Source organism: Mauremys reevesii, linkage group 21 (assembly GCF_016161935.1).
Source record: "Mauremys reevesii isolate NIE-2019 linkage group 21, ASM1616193v1, whole genome shotgun sequence".
In the NCBI taxonomy this organism is placed as follows: domain Eukaryota; kingdom Metazoa; phylum Chordata; order Testudines; family Geoemydidae; genus Mauremys; species Mauremys reevesii.
Window position 1 is genome coordinate 6,569,098 of NC_052643.1, and position 22,390 is coordinate 6,591,487.

Sequence of the window (22,390 nt, forward strand, 5' to 3'; positions counted from 1 at the left end):
TACCTCTGGAGACACAAATCCACAGTCTGAGAACTGCAAAACTAAGCGTCTCTGATGGTATCTTCTAGACTGAGCACTGAGTCCCATTACGTAGCTAGAACGATTAACCTAAATAATCTATACAGAAGCCTCTGGAACCCCATAAAATTGGGTCCCTAATCCATGAACTATTGGAACTCATTTACAAAACTTTTCTTAAACATTACATGAATATATATTGTCTCATACTATAGAATGAGGATGCATAATCTGTATTCCATGATATCTTTGAGCTATAATATATCTTAATTAAAACTATCTTTAGATAGGTTTTTTTCCCTCAAAAAGCATTTTATCAAAAAAATCCGATGTAAATAAAATCCTAGCACATACAACCCGTACACAGCGTAACACGCACACACTATGCCCGGTTCCCAGAGTGACACACATACCAGGCCTACCACACAACCTGTACTTAGAATGACACACACCCCATGCCCCGCACACACAACCCATATGCAGTGACACACACACACACACACACCCCATGCCCCGCACACACAACCCATATGCAGCGACACACACCCCATGCCCAGCACACACAACCCATATGCAGTGACACACACACACACACACACCCCATGCCCAGCACACACAACCCATATGCAGTGACACACACACCCCCCACGCCCAGCACACACAACCCATATGCAGTCACACACACACACACCCCATGCCCAGCACACACAACCCGTACACAGAGTAACACACACACACCCCGTGTGAAACACACACACGCACCCCGTTCCTGGTCCTACCCGCGGTGACACACCCGGGGCCTGCCGTGCCCCCCACCCCACTGCACGTCCACTGACGCCGGGCGCGTCACAGCAGGCGGGCGGGTGGGTCCCGGGTAACCAGGGGCCGGGCCGAGGCCGAGGCGGGCGTTGCCGAGCCGGGCCATGGCGCTGCGACAGGCTCTGGGCCGCGGGCTGCAGCTGGGCCGGGGGCTGCTCCTGCGCTGGGCGCCGCCCCGGCCGCTGCCCGTCGCGCCCCCGCCGGCGGCCCGGCTGCCGCTGCCCGCCCGCTACCGCTTCTTCCGCGAGTCGGTGTCCGGGCTGGCGGGGCGGCTCCGGCGGCAGCTGCTGCTGCGGGGCCCGCGGGCGGCCCGGGGGCTGAGCCTGGCCTGCGGGCTGGGGCTGCTGGAGCAGGGGCTGGAGGAGCAGCGACAGGCCGCCTCCACCTGCCGCCACATCCAGGTGCGGGACGGGGGCAGAGACCGGCCCGCGAACGGGGCCCCCGGGCTGCCCCCCCCCCCCCGAGGGAGTGTTGGGGGAGGGGCTGACCACAGCAATGACCTCTGGCTCTCCCCCTCTGTTCCCCTTTTGTCTCCCCACTCCAGGCTCCTGTTTTTCCAGTCACCTGATACCTTATTCTCCAGCTCAGTTCCCAATTCCTGCCTGCCCGGGTTTCCTGCTGTTAAGTGTTGACTGGTGGTTGGGGCATCTCTTTGTCTTGCTGGGCCCTCTGTTGATTTGGATCAGTTTGAGCCAGTTCTTCAAGGACTATATTCATTCCTCCCAGACAGCAAGGTGGCTCGCTCACCCCTTCTGCCTCTTGTGCTGTTCCAGGAGCTTTGTTGCCCCTTTTGCACCCAGCGGGTACCAGTGCCACACTCTGAGGGGTACTGAGGCATGCCTAGGCATCATAAAAACATTACAGAAAATTTCCACTTCATCACAACTTGTTTCTTCAATGTCTTGATTCTTAATTCCTGATCCTGTAGTCCTCTTCCTCGTTGCGTCTCTTTCCATTAACCCCCAAACATTTCCCCCGCATTGATTCTCTCTCCTCTAGCCAACTATCATTTTCAGCTGCCATGAAAGTCATTGTGCTTAACTAGGTTTTATTTTTAAACATTTTATTCATTCAGAGAGGGAGGGAAGCACAGTAAAAATCCCTGTTATAGAAGCTGGCCAGACCTTTCTCTGCTGAGTTTATTTGCTTATGTTGTAGATGAATGACATGTTTTTCTTTCCCCTCTTCTGTCCAAACATTTATTTGTCTGTAGTACTGGTTGACAGACACCTTAAATAAAAACGTGTGTTGTTGATGACAGATTGTTTGCTGGCTTGAATATATTGTCTATAAATGGTTACTTTATGAGTACAAGGCTCTCACTGAATTGCTCAAACTTGTACCTGTTTTCAAATGTGAGTAACCTAATAGGATGTCTGTATCCCATATTTGGATAACTATACCCTCAAAACCCTCGCAGTATAGACACAGCCTGTACCTGTAAAGATCTTTTCTCGGCACAACTTATCAGTTGGGCGAGCAATATGAGTGATGCTGGCAAAAGCCCTTTTAATGCTGGTATCGCTGAGTCTACAGCAGGGCTTTTGTGGGCAGAGAAAGTTGCAAAAAAATACCACATCCCTAACTGACAGTGCTCTGCCAGCAAAAGTTTCTAGTGTGAACCTGGCTGTTGTCCCTTCACTTGTAGGATATGGATAATAATTTACTTACCTAATGCTGCTTTGAGGCTTAATATTTATACAATGTTTTGAGATCCTCAGATAAAGGGTGCTACAAAAGCACAAAGAATTATATGTTTTATGTGCCTATATTCGAATCTGAAGCATGCACATGCAGGATTTGGATGTTGTGAGTTTGTAAATTGGATCCACCATGTGTTTTGTAAGTGCCCAGCTAGATTGTAGTTTAACATAATAGAAGATATAAAGCTTTCAAATGCCGCCTGTGCTGGCCGTGTAGTATATATCCTCGTATGCACACCTTGGAGCACATACAATCATATCATTTAACATAGCAAAGTAGTTCTCTGTTTTTTAAAGTGTTGCATAATTGAGTGATTTTTTCACTTTCCTTTCAGACCATATTTATCGGAAAGAACAAGCCACTGAAAGATCCACTGAGCGCTTTCCGCTGGCAAGGCTTCAAGCTAGAAGAGTACCATATTGGGCAACCCATTGGGAAAGGGTGCAGTGCTGCTGTATATGAAGCAGCTATTCCATTGTCTTCCAACTACCAAAGCAGTGAAGACAGCAAGGCTTTAGAAGGAAAGACTCCAGATACGCAGTGGGATCACGGCCCAGATATCCAGGCTGCAGAAGCGAAATCTATACAAACAAACCAGCAAAGAGCTGCTTTCCCATTAGCTATCAAAATGATGTGGAACATTTCGGTAAGGAGTTAGTCTGTAGTCTTCCTGTTTGACACTTGCGAAGTCGGAAGGAAATGTTTACCACGGATGTGTTAAAAGCTCTAATTATTTTGTGCACGATTAGTACATTGGAACAAAGTTGTTGATACATAGCAATGGAAACACAGATTGTTCATGAACAGTCACTCAGCGAGGTAATTAATGCTCATCAGAAATCTTCCTATGGGAGTCAGCATCAGCATGACATTTGTGTGGCACTGCTGGTTTGTCTGCTGCTTCTTGACAATATTGACAGTGTTTTCTGGGAAAAAAATTATTAGGTTTAATATTAAGAGACACTTGGAGAAATGTTAGGAACTAGCAGAAAATGGAAAAACACTGCTAAAGGAGTTTGAGGAATCACTGCTTTTAGAGATACTCAAGGATACAACTTAGGTGTCCATTTGCTGGAGACATTTTAGGTATGAAACCAGTAATGCTTCATGGAAGCTGGATAGCTAAATTACCCACTGGAGGCCCCACACAATTAGGTGGGCGGACCAGATCTCTTTTCATAAGTTTCTTCCAGCCCAAATGATTTTGTGATCAGCCATATCCCAAAGTAACTATCCCAGAGACTCAGAGAGCTATCGTTCTTTTCTCTGTGGAAAATTCACTGTATCCATTCCAGTCTGCAAACAACTGAACATGAAGACATAGGCACCGAGTTTCTAATCCGCTAGGGGTGCTCCCCCGGCTCCGCCCAGGCCCTGCCCCCCACTCCACCCCTTCCCCCAATGCCCCACAGTGGCCCTGCTTCTCCCCACCCCTGCTCTGCCCCCACCCCTCCTTTTCCCGTCCTACCTCTTCCCTGCCCAGTTCTGCCCCCTCCCCTGAGCACGCTGTGCCCTCCTGCCCCCTCCCTCCAGCACCTCCTGATGCCGCAAAACAGCTGATCCATGGCAGACAGCAGGTGCAGGAAGGGAGAGGGAGGTGCTGATTGGCAGGGCCTGCCGATGGGCAGGAGGCGCTGGGGAGGGGGAGAGGCTTTGGTGGGCGGCTGCTGATTGGTACTAAGCATCCACCATTTTTTCCCCATCCACAGAGTCGGCGCCTATGCATGAGGAGTCTTCCAAACTAATGATTCCTTAAATCTGTTGGGATTCATACATTTTTTCTTTTAAACCCGGACTGGACCATTATGATCATCTGTTCTGACCTCCAGCATAACAAAGGCCATAGAAATTTGATCAGTAATTCCTGAATCAAACCCGTATCTTGTAGCTGAGCTAGCGAATATTTTTTAGAAAGACATCCAGTTTTATTCTGAAAATTTCAAATGATGAGGAACCCACTACACCTGCGCTGTTAAAAATTACCCCTTATTTCTAGTCTGAATTTACTTAGCTTTAGCTTCAGGGTTATCTGCTTGCAGTTTTGTTATTTAGATTGGATGATTTTAAAGCTCAGGTTTGAATACAATGTTCTATGTAACTGCTGTTGTAGGCTGGTTCTTCAAGTGAAGCTATCCTCAGCACCATGAGACAGGAACTCGTTCCGGCGAGTGGTTCTGCCTTATCTGGGGAATATGGAGCTGTTGCTTGCCACAGGTATATTTTATTAGTAGATGCTTTTATTGGTCCTTAAAGGTGATCAGAGAGCCTTTATTAGCATGTTTTAAGAACACAAGTTTATTATGAGAAGCTGTGAAGCCCATGCATTTCAGATACAAAAAATTGGAAAATCAACTTCCCCTTTCGCATGTCTATCAAGACCTGAGTTCAGGGTGCTATGTTTCCCTGCAATAGCAATTGCCATCACTAAAATCCCCCCAAAAGATGGAACAGTACTGATACATTCGGGATCTGAGGCACCTTTCATCCAAATCCCAATGTGGCTTACACATTTTACTCATTGTACTTGTAAATTGCACAATATGTGTGGAAATCAATCATGTCATCAGACCTCTGAAATTCAGCAGTGGTTTAGAGTGCACAGGCATACCACAGAGAATCTAAATAGAAGAAGTTAAGAGAAAAGACTGCATCCACTTGATGCTACGTAGGGGATTTAATGAGGGCAGGATTTAATCACTCAGTCTGGACCTTAGCCAGAATACTGGGGTTCACTCTTCTCTACTTGCCCTCCAAAAGAAAAAAGGCCGTGGAATTATTAGTGACCACAAGTGGTCAGGACCTCTGTTGTACATTTCAACTAAATGATGGCACCTCCGGAAGTGCAGGGTACCCTAAACATGGTTTTGGAGAATTCGTTCATAGTGATTTGGAGGAGAGAATACCACCATATCTGTTTGTTTGTACAGCACCTAGCATAATGGGGCTCTGGCCTGTGAGTGAGGCCCCTAGGTGCTGTGCTAGTTGACAAAAAACATGTCAATGAATTTTACTCAATACTGACCAGAAACAAAAGTGAAAATGGCTTACTCTGTTTTCACATACTGAGCGAAGAGAAAAGTAAATAAATACGGGGCAGTAAATTAGAATTTTAAAATTCTTTCAGTTTTGTCATCTAAGATGTGAACACAGGAAAGTGTTGTGTTATTTTTTTTAATCAGTGTCCTTTTAAAAAAGCTTCCCCCCCTCCCAGTTTAAACAATGTCGTCCAGAATCCAGATCAACTGTTTTACATTTCAGATACACCTCTGCTGCCAGTACAAATAAACAGTGAACACTGATAGGTATGTAGCTAGCCCAGCAGTGTAACAGACAAAGCAGACAGATATTTTGCATTCAGGGGATGAGAGGAAAGACAGGTCTGTTTTGCTCTAGATACGTGTGCGTAGCTCTCATTCGTTTTAATGGGCACTTACTGTGTACATCAAAGAATAGATTTCCTGGTTTGGTGTCCCCTTGATCTTGATCTGCTTCCGTAATAAAGTCATTTTTTTTCAAAGCCAGTCCTAGTTTTCTCCTTAATCTTATTGAGAGTCAGGTCTCTTCCACTAACTCTACTCCTCTGTTAATTATTTAGAACACTAGCATTTAAAGGGTAATTTTGGAGACTTAATAGGTTGTTTTGGAGTAAACTGTTGGCTCATGTTCAGCAATCAAATTTGTGGAAAATTCTGTTTTCTCGATGTAATCTTTTTTTTTTTAAAAATAGCCAATACAGTAAATGTTTTGAATGCCCTCTACTGGTGTAACATTAAACTGCACCTCGTAGAAAATAAAGGTTGATTGTTTTGGGTTATTAGAGCAAGAGAATCTAATACGTTTGGTGGAAAGGGCCAAGTTATAGTTTTAATTATGGTCAGCGGGTTAGGTCTGTAAAGCTAGAGTCCATTGACTACCCTTGATCTGCAGTGGATTGCCCACTAATAACAATAGGAGTGGGGATTTGCAAGAAGTCTGAGTCATGCCAGCAGATGCTGGTGTCTGTATGGAGCGCTGTTTATCTCAATGGGACTCCATATAGGTGATGAGTCTACTTTGTGGACCCCTGTTGAAGTCAGTGGGATTTCGTGTGAGGGCAGGAACCTGCCTGTATGGATTAGTTTGCAGAATTGGGGCTTGGTTAGGAAAGTTTCTGTTGAACAGTTCTTAGAATTGTTTGTAAACTTGTGGTATCCAGAGCTTTTCATGTTTGAGAGTGGTTAAGTATTTTTTACAGACACTTTTAAGATACATCTTGTTTTGAACTGCACTTTCTAACCTTAACTGTAACTTGCCAACATTGTTTCTTTTAGAATGAGTGAGTTTATAAACTGCTTTGGGATCCTTTAGGAGGAAAAGTGCTATATTAATGAAAAATATGATTTTAGTAAGAATAACAAAATGAAAGTGTCTGTAATTCACCATCCTACTATAGCTATTGGGTTTTAATTTCTTTGTCTAATGTGATACACAAATTATATTGAAACAGGAGACCTGTCTTTGGGAAGAAGAAGTTGAAACCTCATCCGAATATAATCCAGGTGATCCGAGCTTTTACATCCTCAGTTCCTCTGCTACCTGGAGCATATGTGGACTATCCAGACGTTCTTCCATTAAGTCTGAACCCCAGTGGGATCGGTCACAGCCGCACGCTCTTCTTAGTGATGAAGAAGTAGGTAGAGGTGAGTTTTGTAAGTTACTCAGATTTCTAGTGTGACTGTGCTGTGAGGCTCTGTAGTCCGCAGCTGCTGGATAGGTAACACAAGGCCTGTGAAGTCTTCGCCCGGCTCATTGCCATGGATCAAAGCACACCCTAAGAAATATCCTGTGATCTTTCCCCATTCCTGCGGTTTTAACTCTTGTCAAACCGTGAAGGCTAGTTGCTCTTTTTAACAATTACTTTAATTAACTCATTTTAGAAACTTCAAACACTTTTCAGATATTCTGGTTCTCCAACACTACCTTCTCAGCTGCACATGAAGGCAAAATTAAAACAAAAGTGACTCATCAGGACCCAGTAACTCTGGGCTTTCTCTTTCTTTCTGATCAGCTGTTGCTTTTCAATTGAAGTACAACCATTAGACTCCAAATTATTCCACCATTTTTATAAAACACTTTGTAGAGGAATATCTTCATTTCCCCCACTTTTTGCTATTTTGACCAACCTGACTCCAGAAAAACTCTTCCTTCTCTGAATCATATCCCTTCCCACCAAGTCTGTCCGTTCTGTAATAACACACTTCCCTCTCTTTCCTTCAGAATACAAAGGAAGATATGGAAGAACCCTCTGTAAATAAAATACCTAAGAAATCTCATTGTACACCCTGTGAGCCTCCTACTTTTAGAGAGGATGCTTTTATTTCCAGTTCCAGTTATTTCCAGATGCCAGATTTCAGATAGTATGCCATGCCTCAAAACATGAGCAGATGTTTTTGTGTACTGGGGATGAGGGGGGAATTTGGGATGTTTAGAGAGAAGTTAGTAAATGTAACAGTGAAGTATCTCCAGGCAGATGCCACTAATGTTGAACTGAATATTTGCTTTACAGCGGTAGAATACTGAATCAAATATTCTCTTTCTCAATCTGTCCAGTTATCCATGCACCCTGCGCCAGTACTTGAACGAGAGGAATTCAGATGCCCACCTCAGCACCTTGATGATCTTACAGTTACTGGAAGGCGTGGATCATCTTGTTCGACATGGAATAGCACACAGAGATTTAAAATCTGACAATATCCTGGTTGAATTGGATTCTGGTATGTAGCTTGCTGAGTCCAGCTGGAGATGAATAAGGAGTTTACAAAAGTAATTTGACTTGTATTGGGACTTGTGCTACTAAGTCACTCAGGCTATGTCTACACTACTGTGGTAAGTCAACCTAAGTTACACAACTCCAGCTGCGTGAATAACATAGCTGGAGTCGACGTAGCTTAGGTTGACTTACTGTGATGTCTCCACTGTGCTGGGTCGACGGGAAACACTCTCCCATCGACTTACCTTACTCCTCTCAGTCCCGGTGGAGTACCAGGGTCGACCGAAGAGCGCTCCGCTGTTGATTTAGTGGGTCTTCACTAGACCCACTAAATTGACCCACAGTGCATCGATTGCCGGAACATCGATCCTGCAGTAGTGTAGACATAGCCTTAGATGCTTTTGAAAATCACATCCACGGTGTTTAATGGGGAAGGAAGTGAGCCTAGATGTTACAGCCTTTGTTTAGGGGGAGTCAAGATTCCTAGGTTCTGTTCTTGGCACTACCACATGCTGCTGTTGTGACATCTGGGAAAGTCACTTATCCTCTCTGTGCCTCAGTTTTCCCATCAGTAAAATGGAGATAATGCTTCCCCGCCTCGTGGGGGTGTTGTGATGTTTGTTCGGTGTCTGTTACGTGCTTGGAGATCATCAGATGAAAGGTGCTATGTAAGGACAAAGCACTGTTAACAAGATATGTTACAAAAATTACTAAGTGAATGACTGCTTAAACAGAGAGCAGAAGGGCATGCACTAGCCTGCACTGCAACATTTATGATGCATTAGCTCCATGCCCATGGTGTCTCTGATCGTAACTTGCTAGGCAGCACTGAGCAATTTCTAAAATCCCACAGCAGAGCTAGGTTAATGATATTGCACCTTCAGATCATTAAACATTAGCTGAGACTAGAGGGAATAACATTTTGTTGTTTTGGTGTCACTCTCTTTAACTGAAATGTTAATTACCTGAGCACTGTTTCAGTGTGACTGAGATTGAAACGAACAGGGAACAATAGCGAGGGCCTAGATCTGTGTAATTAAAAACCCTGCTGTAGCTGCTGTAGAAGATTTTTAGAGGCCCTACTAACATAGGTTTCATTTTCTTGAAGCCTTGTTAAAACTATACTGAATGCAGATGGTAGTGATTACAAATTCAGTCTCTGGAAATCAATGTTTCTGTTTTGCAATGTTTGACTTGTCATCAGGAGAGTAACCATTAACTAGCTCAAACATTTGCAGGCTCGCTGACTCTGTATCTGCTACAAATTTAAAAAAAAATACCAAAGATTCCTTCAATCCCTGATTAATTCTTAACCTTGTGTATCTTCTCTGAAGTCAGAGTGGGACTCAGTCAGACCTGGCACACCAGTCTCTTTTCTCTTATCACTCAGCAGCAGCTCCAATTCTTACACTGCATTTTGTATGTAGGAATATGCTTCCGTTCTGCCCATCTCTGCTGTACATTTGTACTATACCTCACTCACTGGGTGTGCAAGTTACGATGGAAGCTGTCTAAATGAACAAGAGTGTTTTCCTTCATGCAACCTTAGAAACTGAAAGTATGTGTGGAGTGTGGGTCCCAGACTGCTGAATTTGGGAGAATCACTGAGGTGTCTGTTAAAACTCTGACTATAAAATAATATATATAATAATATGGAGATATACCTATCTCACAGAGCTGGAAGGGACTCTGAAAGGTCATTGAGTCCAGCCCCCTGCCTTCATTAGCAGAACCAAGTACTGATTTTGCCCCATATCCCTAAGTGGCCCCCTCAAGGATTGAACTCACAACCCTGGGTTTAGCAGGCCAATGCTCAAACCACTGAGCTATCCCTTCCCTCAAATGGGTAACTAATTCCTTATTCAGAGAAATGGGCAAACATTTTACTTTACAAATGTCACCAGTGTTCTAACTTGTAATACTGAAGAGAGAAGATGCAGAAATGGTCTGTGGTAATATAGATTCCTGTAAGGAATGAGACTTCTTGTGCTGATTAATAGTCGGTTTTCTGATATGATGTGTGGTATCTAATATGGCCAAATATTATACACTGCACATCTCAATTGCGTGCTAACTTGGTTAACCTGTGATGTTTACAGCTGGGTGTCCCTGGCTGGTGATCACAGACTTTGGTTGCTGTTTGGCAGATGAAAATATTGGCTTGAGATTGCCTTTCACCAGCTGGTATGTGGATCGGGGAGGCAATGGCTGTCTTATGGCACCAGAGGTAATTCCTCATCTGTATGAGTCTCAGTGAGTAATTATAACTTGTATTAGGTAGGTAGGTATATATGTGTAGTGCTGTTGGAAGTATAGGATCCAGTAAAGTCCATTAACATAAATAGGAGCAGGATTAGGTCCAAAGTAATGGATTTGAGGAATGCCAAACCTTCCCCTTTGCCCTATATACCTTCCGCACCACAAGATGAGACATTTGAATGCCATTCAGACACATCCAATTAGTCAATACTGGGTAAAAGCCTTTTCATTATTGGTTATCTTGCCATTCTTGCCTAATACTATGCCCACTAACTTGCTATATTGGCTGCTACAGGTTGTTGTGGGTGTGGCATTGTCTGTCTAGTTTATCTCCCCATGAAACTTTCTGCCATCTCCAATAGCATTGCTTAGAGGATTCACGGTCTGGTTGATTGGCACTACCATGTGGTTAAATGTCTCTGATATAAACATCAGAATGGCCACACTGGGTCAGACCAATGATCCATCTAGACCAGTATCCTGTCTTCCAACAGTGGCCAGTGCCAGGTGCCCTAGAGGGAATGAACAGAACAGGAATCATCAAGTGATCCATCCCCTGTTGCCCATTCCCAGCTTTTGGCAAACAGACGCTAGGGACACCATCCCTGCCCATCCTGGCTAACAGTCATCAATGGACCTATCCTCCATGAACTTATCTAGTTCTTTTTGAAACCCTGTTATAGTCTTGGTCTTCCCAACTTCCTCTGGCAAGGAGTTCCACAGGTTGACCGTGCGTTATATGAAAAAATACTTTCTGTTTGTTTTAAACCTACCGCCTATTAATTTCATTTGGTGGCCCCTAGTTCTTATGTTATGAGGAGTAAATAACACTTCCTTATTTACTTTCTCCACACCAGTCATGATTTTATAGACCTCTATCATATCTCCCCCTTAAGCCTCTCTTTTCCAAGCTGAAAAGTACCAGTTTTATTAATCTCTCCTCATACGGCAGCCGTTCCATACCCCTAATCATTTTTGTTACCCTTTTCGGAACCTTTTCCAAGTCCAATATATCTTTTTTGAGATGGGGCGACCACATCTGATGTTGAATTCATCAAGAGAACACCTTTACAGAACTCTGTGCTGGTCAATCTCCCATTGGTATCTTGAGCAACTGAAAATGGAAAAAAAAAACCAGTGTTACAAGGTGGTAGTTGGTCTTACACATAAAAGTACAAAATTCCAAATTTGGCTGCTTTCCATTCGTATGCCCTCTTCTGCTTAGCTTTTTCAAGGGTCTCAGAACAATAAGTTTTCCTACACAGCATCTGTGTAGCAATTTTTGCATTATTATCAAACTAGTAATTATTCCTCTGCATCCTCTGGGTGGGGGTGAAATTAATTGTGTTTCCTCTGACTCCCCCGTTACCAGTAGTCTTAACATATGGTAAGGGATCTCTAGCCTGGCACTGGTATACTGGGTAGGGATACTTTTGGCTTTCATGCTGTGTGAAATGGAACACCTGGTCCCTTTATAAGGCCACTATCTGGAGTCCCTCTTCAGCTGCCCAAGTAATATATCCCTATAAATAGTAAACTGGGTGCAAGCTTTAGTCAGAGGTAAGAACTGAGTTCATGACAATGGAAATGCTGACCTGATGAATAGAAGTAGATATATCAAAAGGTTAAACAAACTTGTGCTGTGTATTTCTACCTTCCCATATATTTCCTATGGTCTTTCTGATGCAGGTGGTCACAGCAGTACCTGGTCCAGGTGTCCTGATTGACTATAGTAAAGCAGATGCATGGGCGGTTGGAGCGATAGCGTATGAAATCCTTGGACTGTGTAATCCTTTCTATGGCCAAGGAAGGTCCTCTCTGGAAAGCAGAAGCTACCAAGAAGACCAGCTCCCAGCATTGCCAGATACTGTGCCCTTCGATGTGAAGCAGGTGGTAAAGATGCTACTTCAGCGGGATCCCAACAAGGTGAGAGACCTTGCGGCTATTGCCGTGAGTGGGGTTTTAACAGGGTGTCAGTTGCATAGCAGTCACTTTCCTGAGAGTATTGTGATAAAATGGTTGTACAGTGCCTAGCACAATGGGGTCCTTCACCATGACTAGGGCTCCCAAGCACTGTGTTGGCGGTAATAATAGAAAACTATCGCAGGACTTCAATGAAAGTGTGATGCAATATAAAGATCTTGGTTCTTGACACTTTTTTGCATATTACAGCGAAGTTATAGTGTGAAAGGGTGGCATGTAATGGAACTTGAGTGATTTGGGAGCTCAAGAATAGTAGCCTGATAGCAACAGCCCCCAAAAGCCTTTCAATTAGAAGTGAATGTTGTGTGAGATGAGAAGATGCTTGGGAGCATTTCAACAGTATACATCTCACGTGTCTGTTCTAACACTTTTCATGGGCGTTCAGCTGATCTTTCACTTCTCTTTTCAGAGACTGTCTGCTCGAGTTGCAGCTAATGTGCTTCACTTAAGCCTCTGGGGTGAAAATATTCTAGTCCCAAAGAGTCTGAAACTAGAGAAGATGATTGGCTGGCTTCTTCACCAATCTGCAGCCACTTTACTGATGGATGGACTGGTGGACAGAAGCAGGGTAGAAACTAAGATGAAGACGTGCTTTTTGGCAAATCTGGAATACGAAGATCTTTGGGAGGCAGCATTTTTACTGCTCTCTTGGAGAAACCATTCTGTCTGAAGGGTACAATTCTGTGGGTGGGCCTGCAGTAGATAAATGGCATTTACTAAAAGCACTTGGGAATCTGTCTAATACTTCTGTCTCTCTGGAAGCCTAAAATACTTTAAGGAAAAATATCTGCAGGCCTGGTGTATGTGTTAATGTAAGAGGTTGAGTTTGCCTACAAAAAGCATTAGTATACAAAGGGTTGTTGTCTTACCTGTAGAGAAAACAGCATTGAATTGTTATGAGAATTGGTAGGGTTTGGAAAGTGTTTGAAGGATATCTGGTCGGCTTCATTCACACCGGAGAATTTAGATTTACTGCTTGAAGCAAATTCCTTTACAAAAGGGTTTATGCACTGAAGGAGGTATAACACAGCTGCTCTTTACAGAAAAGCATTACAGTTGCACTTTGCTAATCCTTTATAGTTCGAACAGAAAATCAATATGAAGTTGAACTGATGGAACAAAATTAAATCTTTGTTTTCTTAAATTTGAAATCAGAATCATTCTTATTAAAATCATATTCCTCTGTATCTATGGCTTCCTTTTATGAAATGACAGTCAAGAGCATCATGATTGAGCTGTTTATCTGTGAGGAGTCCTGTCAGGAGCTGCAGGGTGGGTTATAAATGCACAGCCAAAGTGCTTATCTAATTATATGTGAAATGCCATATGGGCACTCAGTACAGAACAACTAATTTCTGTTTTCTGGTTGATTTGCTGTAATGACATTTTTATCCCTGCTTCTTATAAGCATAACAATTTGAGGGCTCTCGCCAACTGTAATATCCAAATCTGAATTTCACAAGCCAGGCTAGCGGTGTTAGAAGGTCCCTGCATGAGCTGAACTGGAATACCAAATCCAGACATCTCTCGGCTTTTGAGAAGTTTGGATTCAGATCTTGATCTGAACTAAGCAACTGAGTCACATCTCTGATCACAGCAGGTCAGTACTTGAACCATTGAGAGAGACATGTGTCCTTTTAGACTGTGTAGATCTAGTTTTTTTTAACCAGAACTAAAATTCCTTCCAGGGACATTCTACTGTTTCAGTGTGCCAGGCTCAGAGAGATTTGCATCATGGTTGAGAGAATGGTGAAAGAGGGTGTGGGGTTAATGGCTCTTCCGGTAGTTATGCTTGACTCAGTTCCTTATTATATATACCTGGTTTTCTGTTTCATTACCAGGGCTTATTCTGTGGTTGCAAGAAAAACACTATTTTTTAATCAGCAACAACTGTTTTAGTGAAAATATCATGAGACTTTATAGCTGTGTATTGTGAGTGTTTGAAAAAGCTAGCTAATTTTCCTCTTTGCACAATAAAGTGGTGACTGTGCTGTTACAATGAATGAATCCACAGTTGCTGTTTTTGTCTCTGCTCACTGTACCGGGACTTAATGCCATAGTGACCTAGGGATTAATACATATTGGGACTTGGCCTTTCAAATTTACTCGTCCGTTGCATGCTAAATATTTGTTTCAATGTGGTCCTGAAAGCATCATCAGCTCCTTCAAGTCCAGCATTCAGGACTCACATACTCCACCACCTAGGATAACCATTAAGTCCAGTTTTCAAAGAGCAGTTCAGCACCATTTGGGAAAGAAATCAAGCACCAGGATTGTTCCTGAAAGTTCTGAACGTTTTCTTGGTAACTTCCTTATATTCTTATTTCAAGGAAATCATTAGAACTGTGTGGTGAGACACTGAGAGCTGTCAGTGAATTGCTACACAGTAACAAGCTGCCCAAGTAGCGTGGGTCTCATAAGTAGTTTTGCAATGCTTTTAAAAATGTTTTATTTCAGGCGTCTTCTCCATTCACTTGTAAAATATAATGGCAATGGCAATTGCAAATTCTATTGCGCTGGAGGAAATCTGCTTACAGAAACTGGCACCATTCATTTTATAATGCAGCCAATGAGCTATGTGCTTTCATAGCTAACATACCAGAAAGTGTATCAGCGTACTAACATAACCAGCCACCTCATTTGAACCTTTATAGGTGCCATACAACAATACCTAAATGGTCCCACACAGAAGGACCCACAAAAGGCACAGAATCTGGGAAGATTCAGGAAAATCAAAGTAAATCCTAGCCCTGGAAAAACAAAACCCTGATAAGTTTTTTTTATAAATGGTGTTTTGAGCACAAATTGCCATCAGCAACAATCCCATAACTTGGTAGAGTTCAGTCTAATTGTTCGTGGAAGGCAGCACCTAGAGGTGCTATCTGTAAATCGGAAGTGGGAGGTGGGCTTTATCCCAGGCTGAAAACGCCTTGGAAAAATTCACTGCAGTTATGTAGACCATGGTTATTTACTATGGAATCTACCCTGTGTTTGGCAGGGCAGGGCTCTGCTTCAACAACATACTATCCATGTTTATAGGATGTTTCTAGCCACGCCCACTGCCAGTTACCAGGACTGTGATAGGTAGGAGTTTTTATCCAATTTGGTTTTGAGGCGCTTAGCCTTTTTTTCATTTATTTTTTGCTTCAAAGTATGGCTTATGACCTGTTGTTCCAAGCAGGAGGTGTTTCCTGAAACATCCCATTTTGTGCCTCCCAAGGGTAGGGTGCCAGCATCTCCGACAACCTGCAAGATAACAGCACGGAACTGGACAAATCTTATCAATGTTTCCATGATAAATGTGGATAGTGAAACAGTAACTAATTGTCCTGACTATAAACCTGGGTTGGATCTCTCCCCCAACACACACACAGCTGCTCTGTATTATGTAACACCCTGTAGAAAAGTGGTTCTCAAACTTTTATACTGGTGACTCCTTTCACACAGCAAGCTCTGAGTGCGACCCCTCCCTCCCTTATACATGAAAAACACTTTTAAATATATTTAACACCATTATAAATGCTGGCGGCAAAGCGGGGTTTGGAGTTGAGTCTGATAGCTCGTGACCCCGCCATGTAATAACCTTGCAACCCCCTGAGGGGTCCCGACCCCCAGTTTGAGAACGCCTGCTGTAGAAGATCTGAGGGCTAGTAACCTCACGTGAGCACTGCTGATAGTAGTTGCATAATCACTGTTGAGTTGAAATCTCTGGTTGATGCTGAGATTTCAGCTTGCAGGGAGGGGTAAACACTGTTACTTTTCTGATAGCTTTCAACCCCAGCAGTGAATTATAGACTCATAGACTTTAAGGTCAGAAGAGACCATTACGATCATCTAGTCTGACCACCTGCACAACGCAGGCCACAGAATCTCACCCACCCACTCCTGTATCAAACCCCTAACGTATGTCTGAGTTATTGAAGTCCTCAAATTGTGGTTTAAAAACCTCAAGGTGCAGAGAATCCTCCAGCAAGTGACCTGAGCCCCACGCTGCAGAGGAAGGCGAAAAACCGCCAAGGCCTCTGCCAGTCTGCCCTGGAGAAAAATTCCTTCTGGACCCCAAATATGGCAATCAGCTAAACCTTGAGCATGTGGGCAAGACTCACTAGCCAACACCCAGGAAAGAATTCTCTGTAGTAACTCAGATCCCACCCCATCTAACATCCCATCACAGACCATTGGGCATATTTACTGCTAATAATCAAAGATCAATTAATTGCCAAAATTAGGCTATCCCATCATACCATCCCCTCCATAAACTTATCAAACTTAGTCTTGAAGCCAGATATGTCTTTTGACCTTACTACTCCCCTTGGAAGGCTATTGCAGAACTTCACTCCTCTAATGGTTAGAAACCACCATCTAATTTCAAGTCTAAACTTCCTAATGTCCAGTTTATATCCATTTGTTCTTGTGTCCACACTGGTACTGAGCTTAAATAATTCCTCTCCCTCCCTGATATTTATCCCTCTGATATATTTATAGAGAGCAATCACATCTCCCCTCAGCCTTCTTTTGGTTAGGCTAAACAAACCAAGCTCTTTGAGTCTCCTTTCATAAGACAGGTTTTCCATTCCTCAGATCATCTGAGTAGCCCTTCTCTGAACCTGTTCCAGTTTGAATTCATCCTTCTTAAACATTGGAGACCAGAACTGCACACAGTATTCCAGGTGAGATCTCACCAGTGCCTTGTATAACAGTACTAACACTTCCTTATCTTTACTGGAAATACCTCTCCTGATGCATCCTAAGACCGCATTAGCTTTTTAAACAGCCATATCACATTGGCAGCTCACAGTCATCCTGTGATCAACCAATACTCCAAGGTCCTTCTCCTCCTCTGTTACTTCCAACTGATATGTCCCCAATTTATAACAAAAATTCTTGTTATTAATCCCTAAATGCATGACCTTGCACTTTTCACTATTAAATTTCATCCTATTACTATTACTCCAGTCATCCAGATCTTCCTGTATGATATCCTGGTCCTTCTCTGTATTAGCAATACCTCCCAGCTTTGTGTCATCCGCAAACTTTATTAGCACATTCCCACTTTTTGTGTTAAGGTCAGTAATAAAAAGATTAAACAAGATTGGTTCCAAAACCAATCCCTGAGGAACTCCACTAGTAACCTCCTTCCAGCCTGACAGTTCACCTTTCAGTATGACCCCTTGTAGTCTCCCCTTTAACCAGTTCCTTATCCACCTTTCACTTTTCATATTGATTCCCATCTTTTCCAATTTAGCTAATAATTCCCCATGTTGAACCGTATCAAATGCCTTACTGAAATTGAGGTAAATTAGATCCACTGCGTTTCCCTTGTCTAAAAAATCTGTTACCTTCTCAAAGAAGGAGATCAGGTTGGGTTGGCACGATCTAACTTTTGTAAAACCATGTTGTATTTTGTCCCAATTACCATTGACCTCAATGTCCTTAACTACTTTCTCCTTCAATTTTTTTTCCAGGACCTTGCATACTACAGATGTCAAACTAACAGGCCTATAGTTACCCGGATCACTTTAGTTCCTGTTTTTAAGAAAGGAAAAAATGTTAGCAATTCTCCAGTCATATGGTACAACCCCTGAGTTTACAGATTCTCAGCTTCACTTTTATGAAAAGGGGTTAATTGGGACATGTGCCTCTGCATTCATTAATTTTCACTTTAACTAGAGAACTGAGGCTGCCATCTGCATTTATTTGCATGAAGAGGTATTGTCAGAAGTTCTGCCCTGGAACCAGATTGCTTTACACATGCGAATGCCCCTCCTGTCTCTAAGAAGCTCCAGTCTGTAGAACAGTGGGGAGTGGCGTTAGAAATATAGCATTTGCCAACCAGATCAGACCACTGATCCAGCCAAGCCAGTATCCTGCTTTTCACTGTGACCTCATGCTTCAATGGAAAGTGAAGAAAAACCATAGTGCACATAGCTAGTTGTGTAGGGGACTCTCTTGAACTCTGCATGCAATCAGCTGGTATCCTAAAGTAGGAAGTTTTCAAAATGCATTTGTTACTTACAATGCACCTCGGTATGCCGAGTGATGATTAGGGCAGGGACCATCAGTGAGATACAGTGTGCCAAGTGAAGACAAAACCAAAAGGAGCAGAGGACCAGGGTTCCAATTACAAAGCAGAGGTCATTCAGGTGTACATTATACATTAACATTATACATAATGTTAAATATACATTCCTAGAAGAGACAAAGGGAAAGATCTGTCCGGTGCTCCGATATAGAGGGAGAAAAGAGGTGTGGTGATACACCACCAATTAAGGCTGGAAAGGCAGACGCTTCCACTAACTACCATCCGAGCACATCCTTGTCTAACCAATCTCCCCACATCGCAATACTCTTAATATTTTCACCCATCTTGACTCAAGGCATTTCAACTGCTGTAGTCAATACATCTCACAGCTTCCTTGCATCATCTGCGTTAAGCCTGCTTGGTACGAAACGCAGGTGAGCCTCGGATATTCAATCTGGTTTGATCTTGTTCAGCCCAGCTGCCAGAACTAGAGCTGGCAGGAGGACAGCAGTTCTGCTTCACTGTACCTTTTGAGGTTTTTGTGAAAATTGAATTACACTGATGTCTGTTTTCAGGTTGAAACGCGAGCTTTTTTGATTGGGGAAGATAAGGGTGAGACGGTCCAGGTACAATCTCTGCTTGATTCAGAGCAGAGATTTTCATCCTAGATGACTCTGAATCAGGCAGAGCAGGGACTTGAACCTGGGTTTCCAACATCCCAGGCCAGCAGTCTTGCCACCAGGGTACAGAGCACGTGTGTATTCTTGCATGCACACAAAATATTCTCGCCAAAACTTTCCTAAAAACTGATATGTCCACATGAAATGTTTCAGCTTTGCTGAAATTTCAGTTTGTTGAAAATGTTCCAACCATCTCTAGCCAAGATTAATATTGTTTTTTGAAAGGTTGCAGGTTCCTGCATACTGAAAATGGGAACGCTGGGGGTGGTGGTGAAGCAAAGAAATGCTGAGTGTCCATCATCAGAATGTATTTAGCCCCTGGTGAATGCCCTCACTGGAAGCTTTTGGTCATAGCTGGATTTTGACAGAGAGTTTGCCAGTTTTCTGATATACACTGGCAGTGTTCACAGCCGTACTGTCACAAGGAGTTGCCATTTCTTGGACTTCCTGCTATGAGAGTTCATATCACTCGGGTATTAATCGAAAATGTGATAAAACTCTAGCATTGTATTACTCCCAACCCAAAGTCTTTTCTGTTGACTAAGGCCCAGGCTTCCCTGGGGACTTACCCTGAGACCAGTCATCAGTGGCTGGTTACCAGTATAGCTGCCCCATGCATATCCCCTGGAAAAGGAAAGCTGCAATTTGTATTAACACTGCTTACTTTGCTTTAAGTGTTACAGCTGCATATTGGGACTCTCTGTGTATATGCTTGGGGTTTGCACTAGGTCAGCTGGGCATCAGTAGCTGGAACCGGGGCAAATCCGTATAACTCCCCTGGAGAATTGTCAGTGGAGACCTAATAGACAAGGCTCACGCTGAAATCACGTGGTCGTCAAGAAAATGGAAAGACAGAGGGTGAGATGTGAAGAAATCTTTTTTCTCCTTTCCCTAAACCATTGCTATGATATCTGACCCTTTTCAACTGCTGCTGCATCCCCGTCAGTGTACTGCAGTGGGGCAGTCAAGACAATGCATAATTCTAGTGGTAAATTTTAAGAACATAAAATGGCCGTACTGGGTCAGACCAAAGGTCCATCCAGCCCAGTGTCCTGTCTGCCGACAGTGGCCACTGCCAGGTGCCCCAGAGGGAGTGAACCTAACAGGCAATGATCAAGTGATCTCTCTCCTGCCATCCATCTCCACCCTCTGACAAACAGAGGCTAGGGACACCATTCCTTACCCAGCCTGGCTAATAGCCATTAATGGACTTACTCCATGAATTTAGCCCATTCTCTTTTAAACCCTTTTATAGTCCTAGCCTTCACAACCTCCTCAGGCAAGGAGTTCCACAAGTTGACTGTGCGCTGTGTGAAGGAGAACTTCCTTTTATTTGTTTTAAACTTGCTGTCCATTAATTTCATTTGGTGGCCCCTAGTTCTTGTATTATGGGAACAAGTAAATAACTTTTCCTTATCCACTTTCTCCACATCACTCATGATTTTATATACCTCTAACCTATCCCCCCTTAGTCTCATCTTTTCCAAGCTGAAAAGTCCTAGCCTCTTTAATCTCTCCCAATATGGGACCCGTTCCAAACCCCTAATCATTTTAGTTGCCCTTCTCTGAACCTTTTCTAATACCAGTATATGTTTGCTTTTTTGATTGCCGCTGCACACTGCGTGGACGTCTTCAGAGAACTATCCACGATGATGCCAAGATCTTTTTCCTGATTAGTTGTAGCTAAATTAGCCCCCATCATATTGTATGTATAGTTGGGGTTATTTTTCCAAATGTGCATTACTTTACATTTATCCACATTAAATTTCATTTGCCATTTTGTTGCCCAATCACTTGGTTTATGAGATCTTTTTGAAGTTCTTCACAGTCTGCTTTGGTCTTAACTATCTTGAGCAGTTTAGTATCATCTGCAAACTTGACCACCTCACTGTTTACCCCTTTCTCCAGATCATTTATGAATAAGTTGAATAGGATTGGTCCTAGGACTGAACCTTGGGGAACACTAGTTACCCCTCTCCATTCTAAAAATTTACCATTTAGTCACTGGATCCCCTTTGTCCACATGTTTGTTGACCCCTTCAAAAAACTCTAATAGATTAGTAAGACACGATTTCCCTTTACAGAAACCATGTTGACTTTTGCCCAACAATTTATGTTCTTCTATGTGTCTGACAATTTTATTCTTTACTATTGTTTCAACTAATTTGCCCGGTACTAACGTTAGACTTACCAGTCGGTAAATACCAGGATCACCTCTAAAGCCCTTTTTAAATATTGGCGTTACATTAGCTATCTTCCAGTCATTGGGTACAGAAGCCGATTTAAAGGACAGGTTAAAAATCATAGTTATTAGTTCCGCAATTTCACGTTTGACCTTTTTCAGAACTCTTGGGTGAATGCCATCTGGTCCCAGTGACTCGTTAATGTTAAGTTTATCAATTAATTCCAAAACCTCCTCTAGTGACACCTCAATCTGTGACCATTCCTCAGATTTGTCACCTACAAAGGATGGCTCAGGTTTGGGAATCTCCCTAACATCCTCAGCCCGGAAGACTGAAGCAAAGAATTCATTTAGTTTCTCCGCAATAACTTTATTGTCTTTAAGTGCTCCTTTTGTATCTCGATCGTCCAGGGGCCCCACTGGTTGCTTAGCAGGCTTCCTGCTTCTGATGTACTTAAAAACATTTTGTTATTGCCTTTTGAGTTTTTGGCTAGCCGTTCTTCAAACTCCTCTTTGGCTTTTCTGATTACATTTTTACACTTAATTTGGCAGTGTTTATGCTCCTTTCTATTCACCTCACTTGCAAAGGATCCCTTTGACTAACAGGCAAAAGTTGCCCAGGCAGTTCTGCAGTGAGGCCTGTGGCTGCCTTTTCCTTTAATCATATGGAGGAGCAGCCCACGGGACTGCCGGCTGCTTGATTTAAACCAACATGTTGCAAGCTGGAACCTGGCCACGTCTGATCACTGCCATAATGCTCCATGTGGCACAAATTCAAGTTGCTCCGGCCACTTGGCTGAGTAGACTCTGGGATCCCTGACACTGCATCTGACAAACCCAGAGTAGGAAAAGACTCCCTTTCCCAGAATGCAAGGGGGGGAGGGGGGCGAGCAGAGGAAATTGATTAAGGGCAAAGCATAGGGCTGAGTTTAAAGCTGTTGCATTTCTGGGAGCTGCACTTTGACCCTGCCAGG

The 22,390-nt window shown here is 43.2% G+C and overlaps 1 protein-coding gene across 2 annotated transcripts; it reads left to right on the forward strand.

The window, feature by feature from the left end:
• The first annotated feature begins 926 nt into the window (after positions 1–926).
• PINK1 (PTEN induced kinase 1) lies at positions 927–13,719 on the forward strand. 2 transcript variants are annotated; one of them, XM_039508863.1, is made up of 8 exons: positions 927–1,238; positions 2,876–3,187; positions 4,652–4,755; positions 7,022–7,210; positions 8,131–8,294; positions 10,390–10,517; positions 12,239–12,475; positions 12,942–13,719. In XM_039508863.1, exons 1-8 carry the CDS (start codon positions 942–944, stop codon positions 13,200–13,202), a joined length of 1,692 nt encoding a protein of 563 aa, XP_039364797.1. In that variant the 5' UTR covers positions 927–941; the 3' UTR covers positions 13,203–13,719. The 2 variants fall into 2 exon arrangements, with proteins under 2 accessions (XP_039364797.1, XP_039364798.1); XM_039508864.1 differs by having other exon boundaries at positions 7,028–7,210.
• Positions 13,720–22,390: the final 8,671 nt, after the last annotated feature.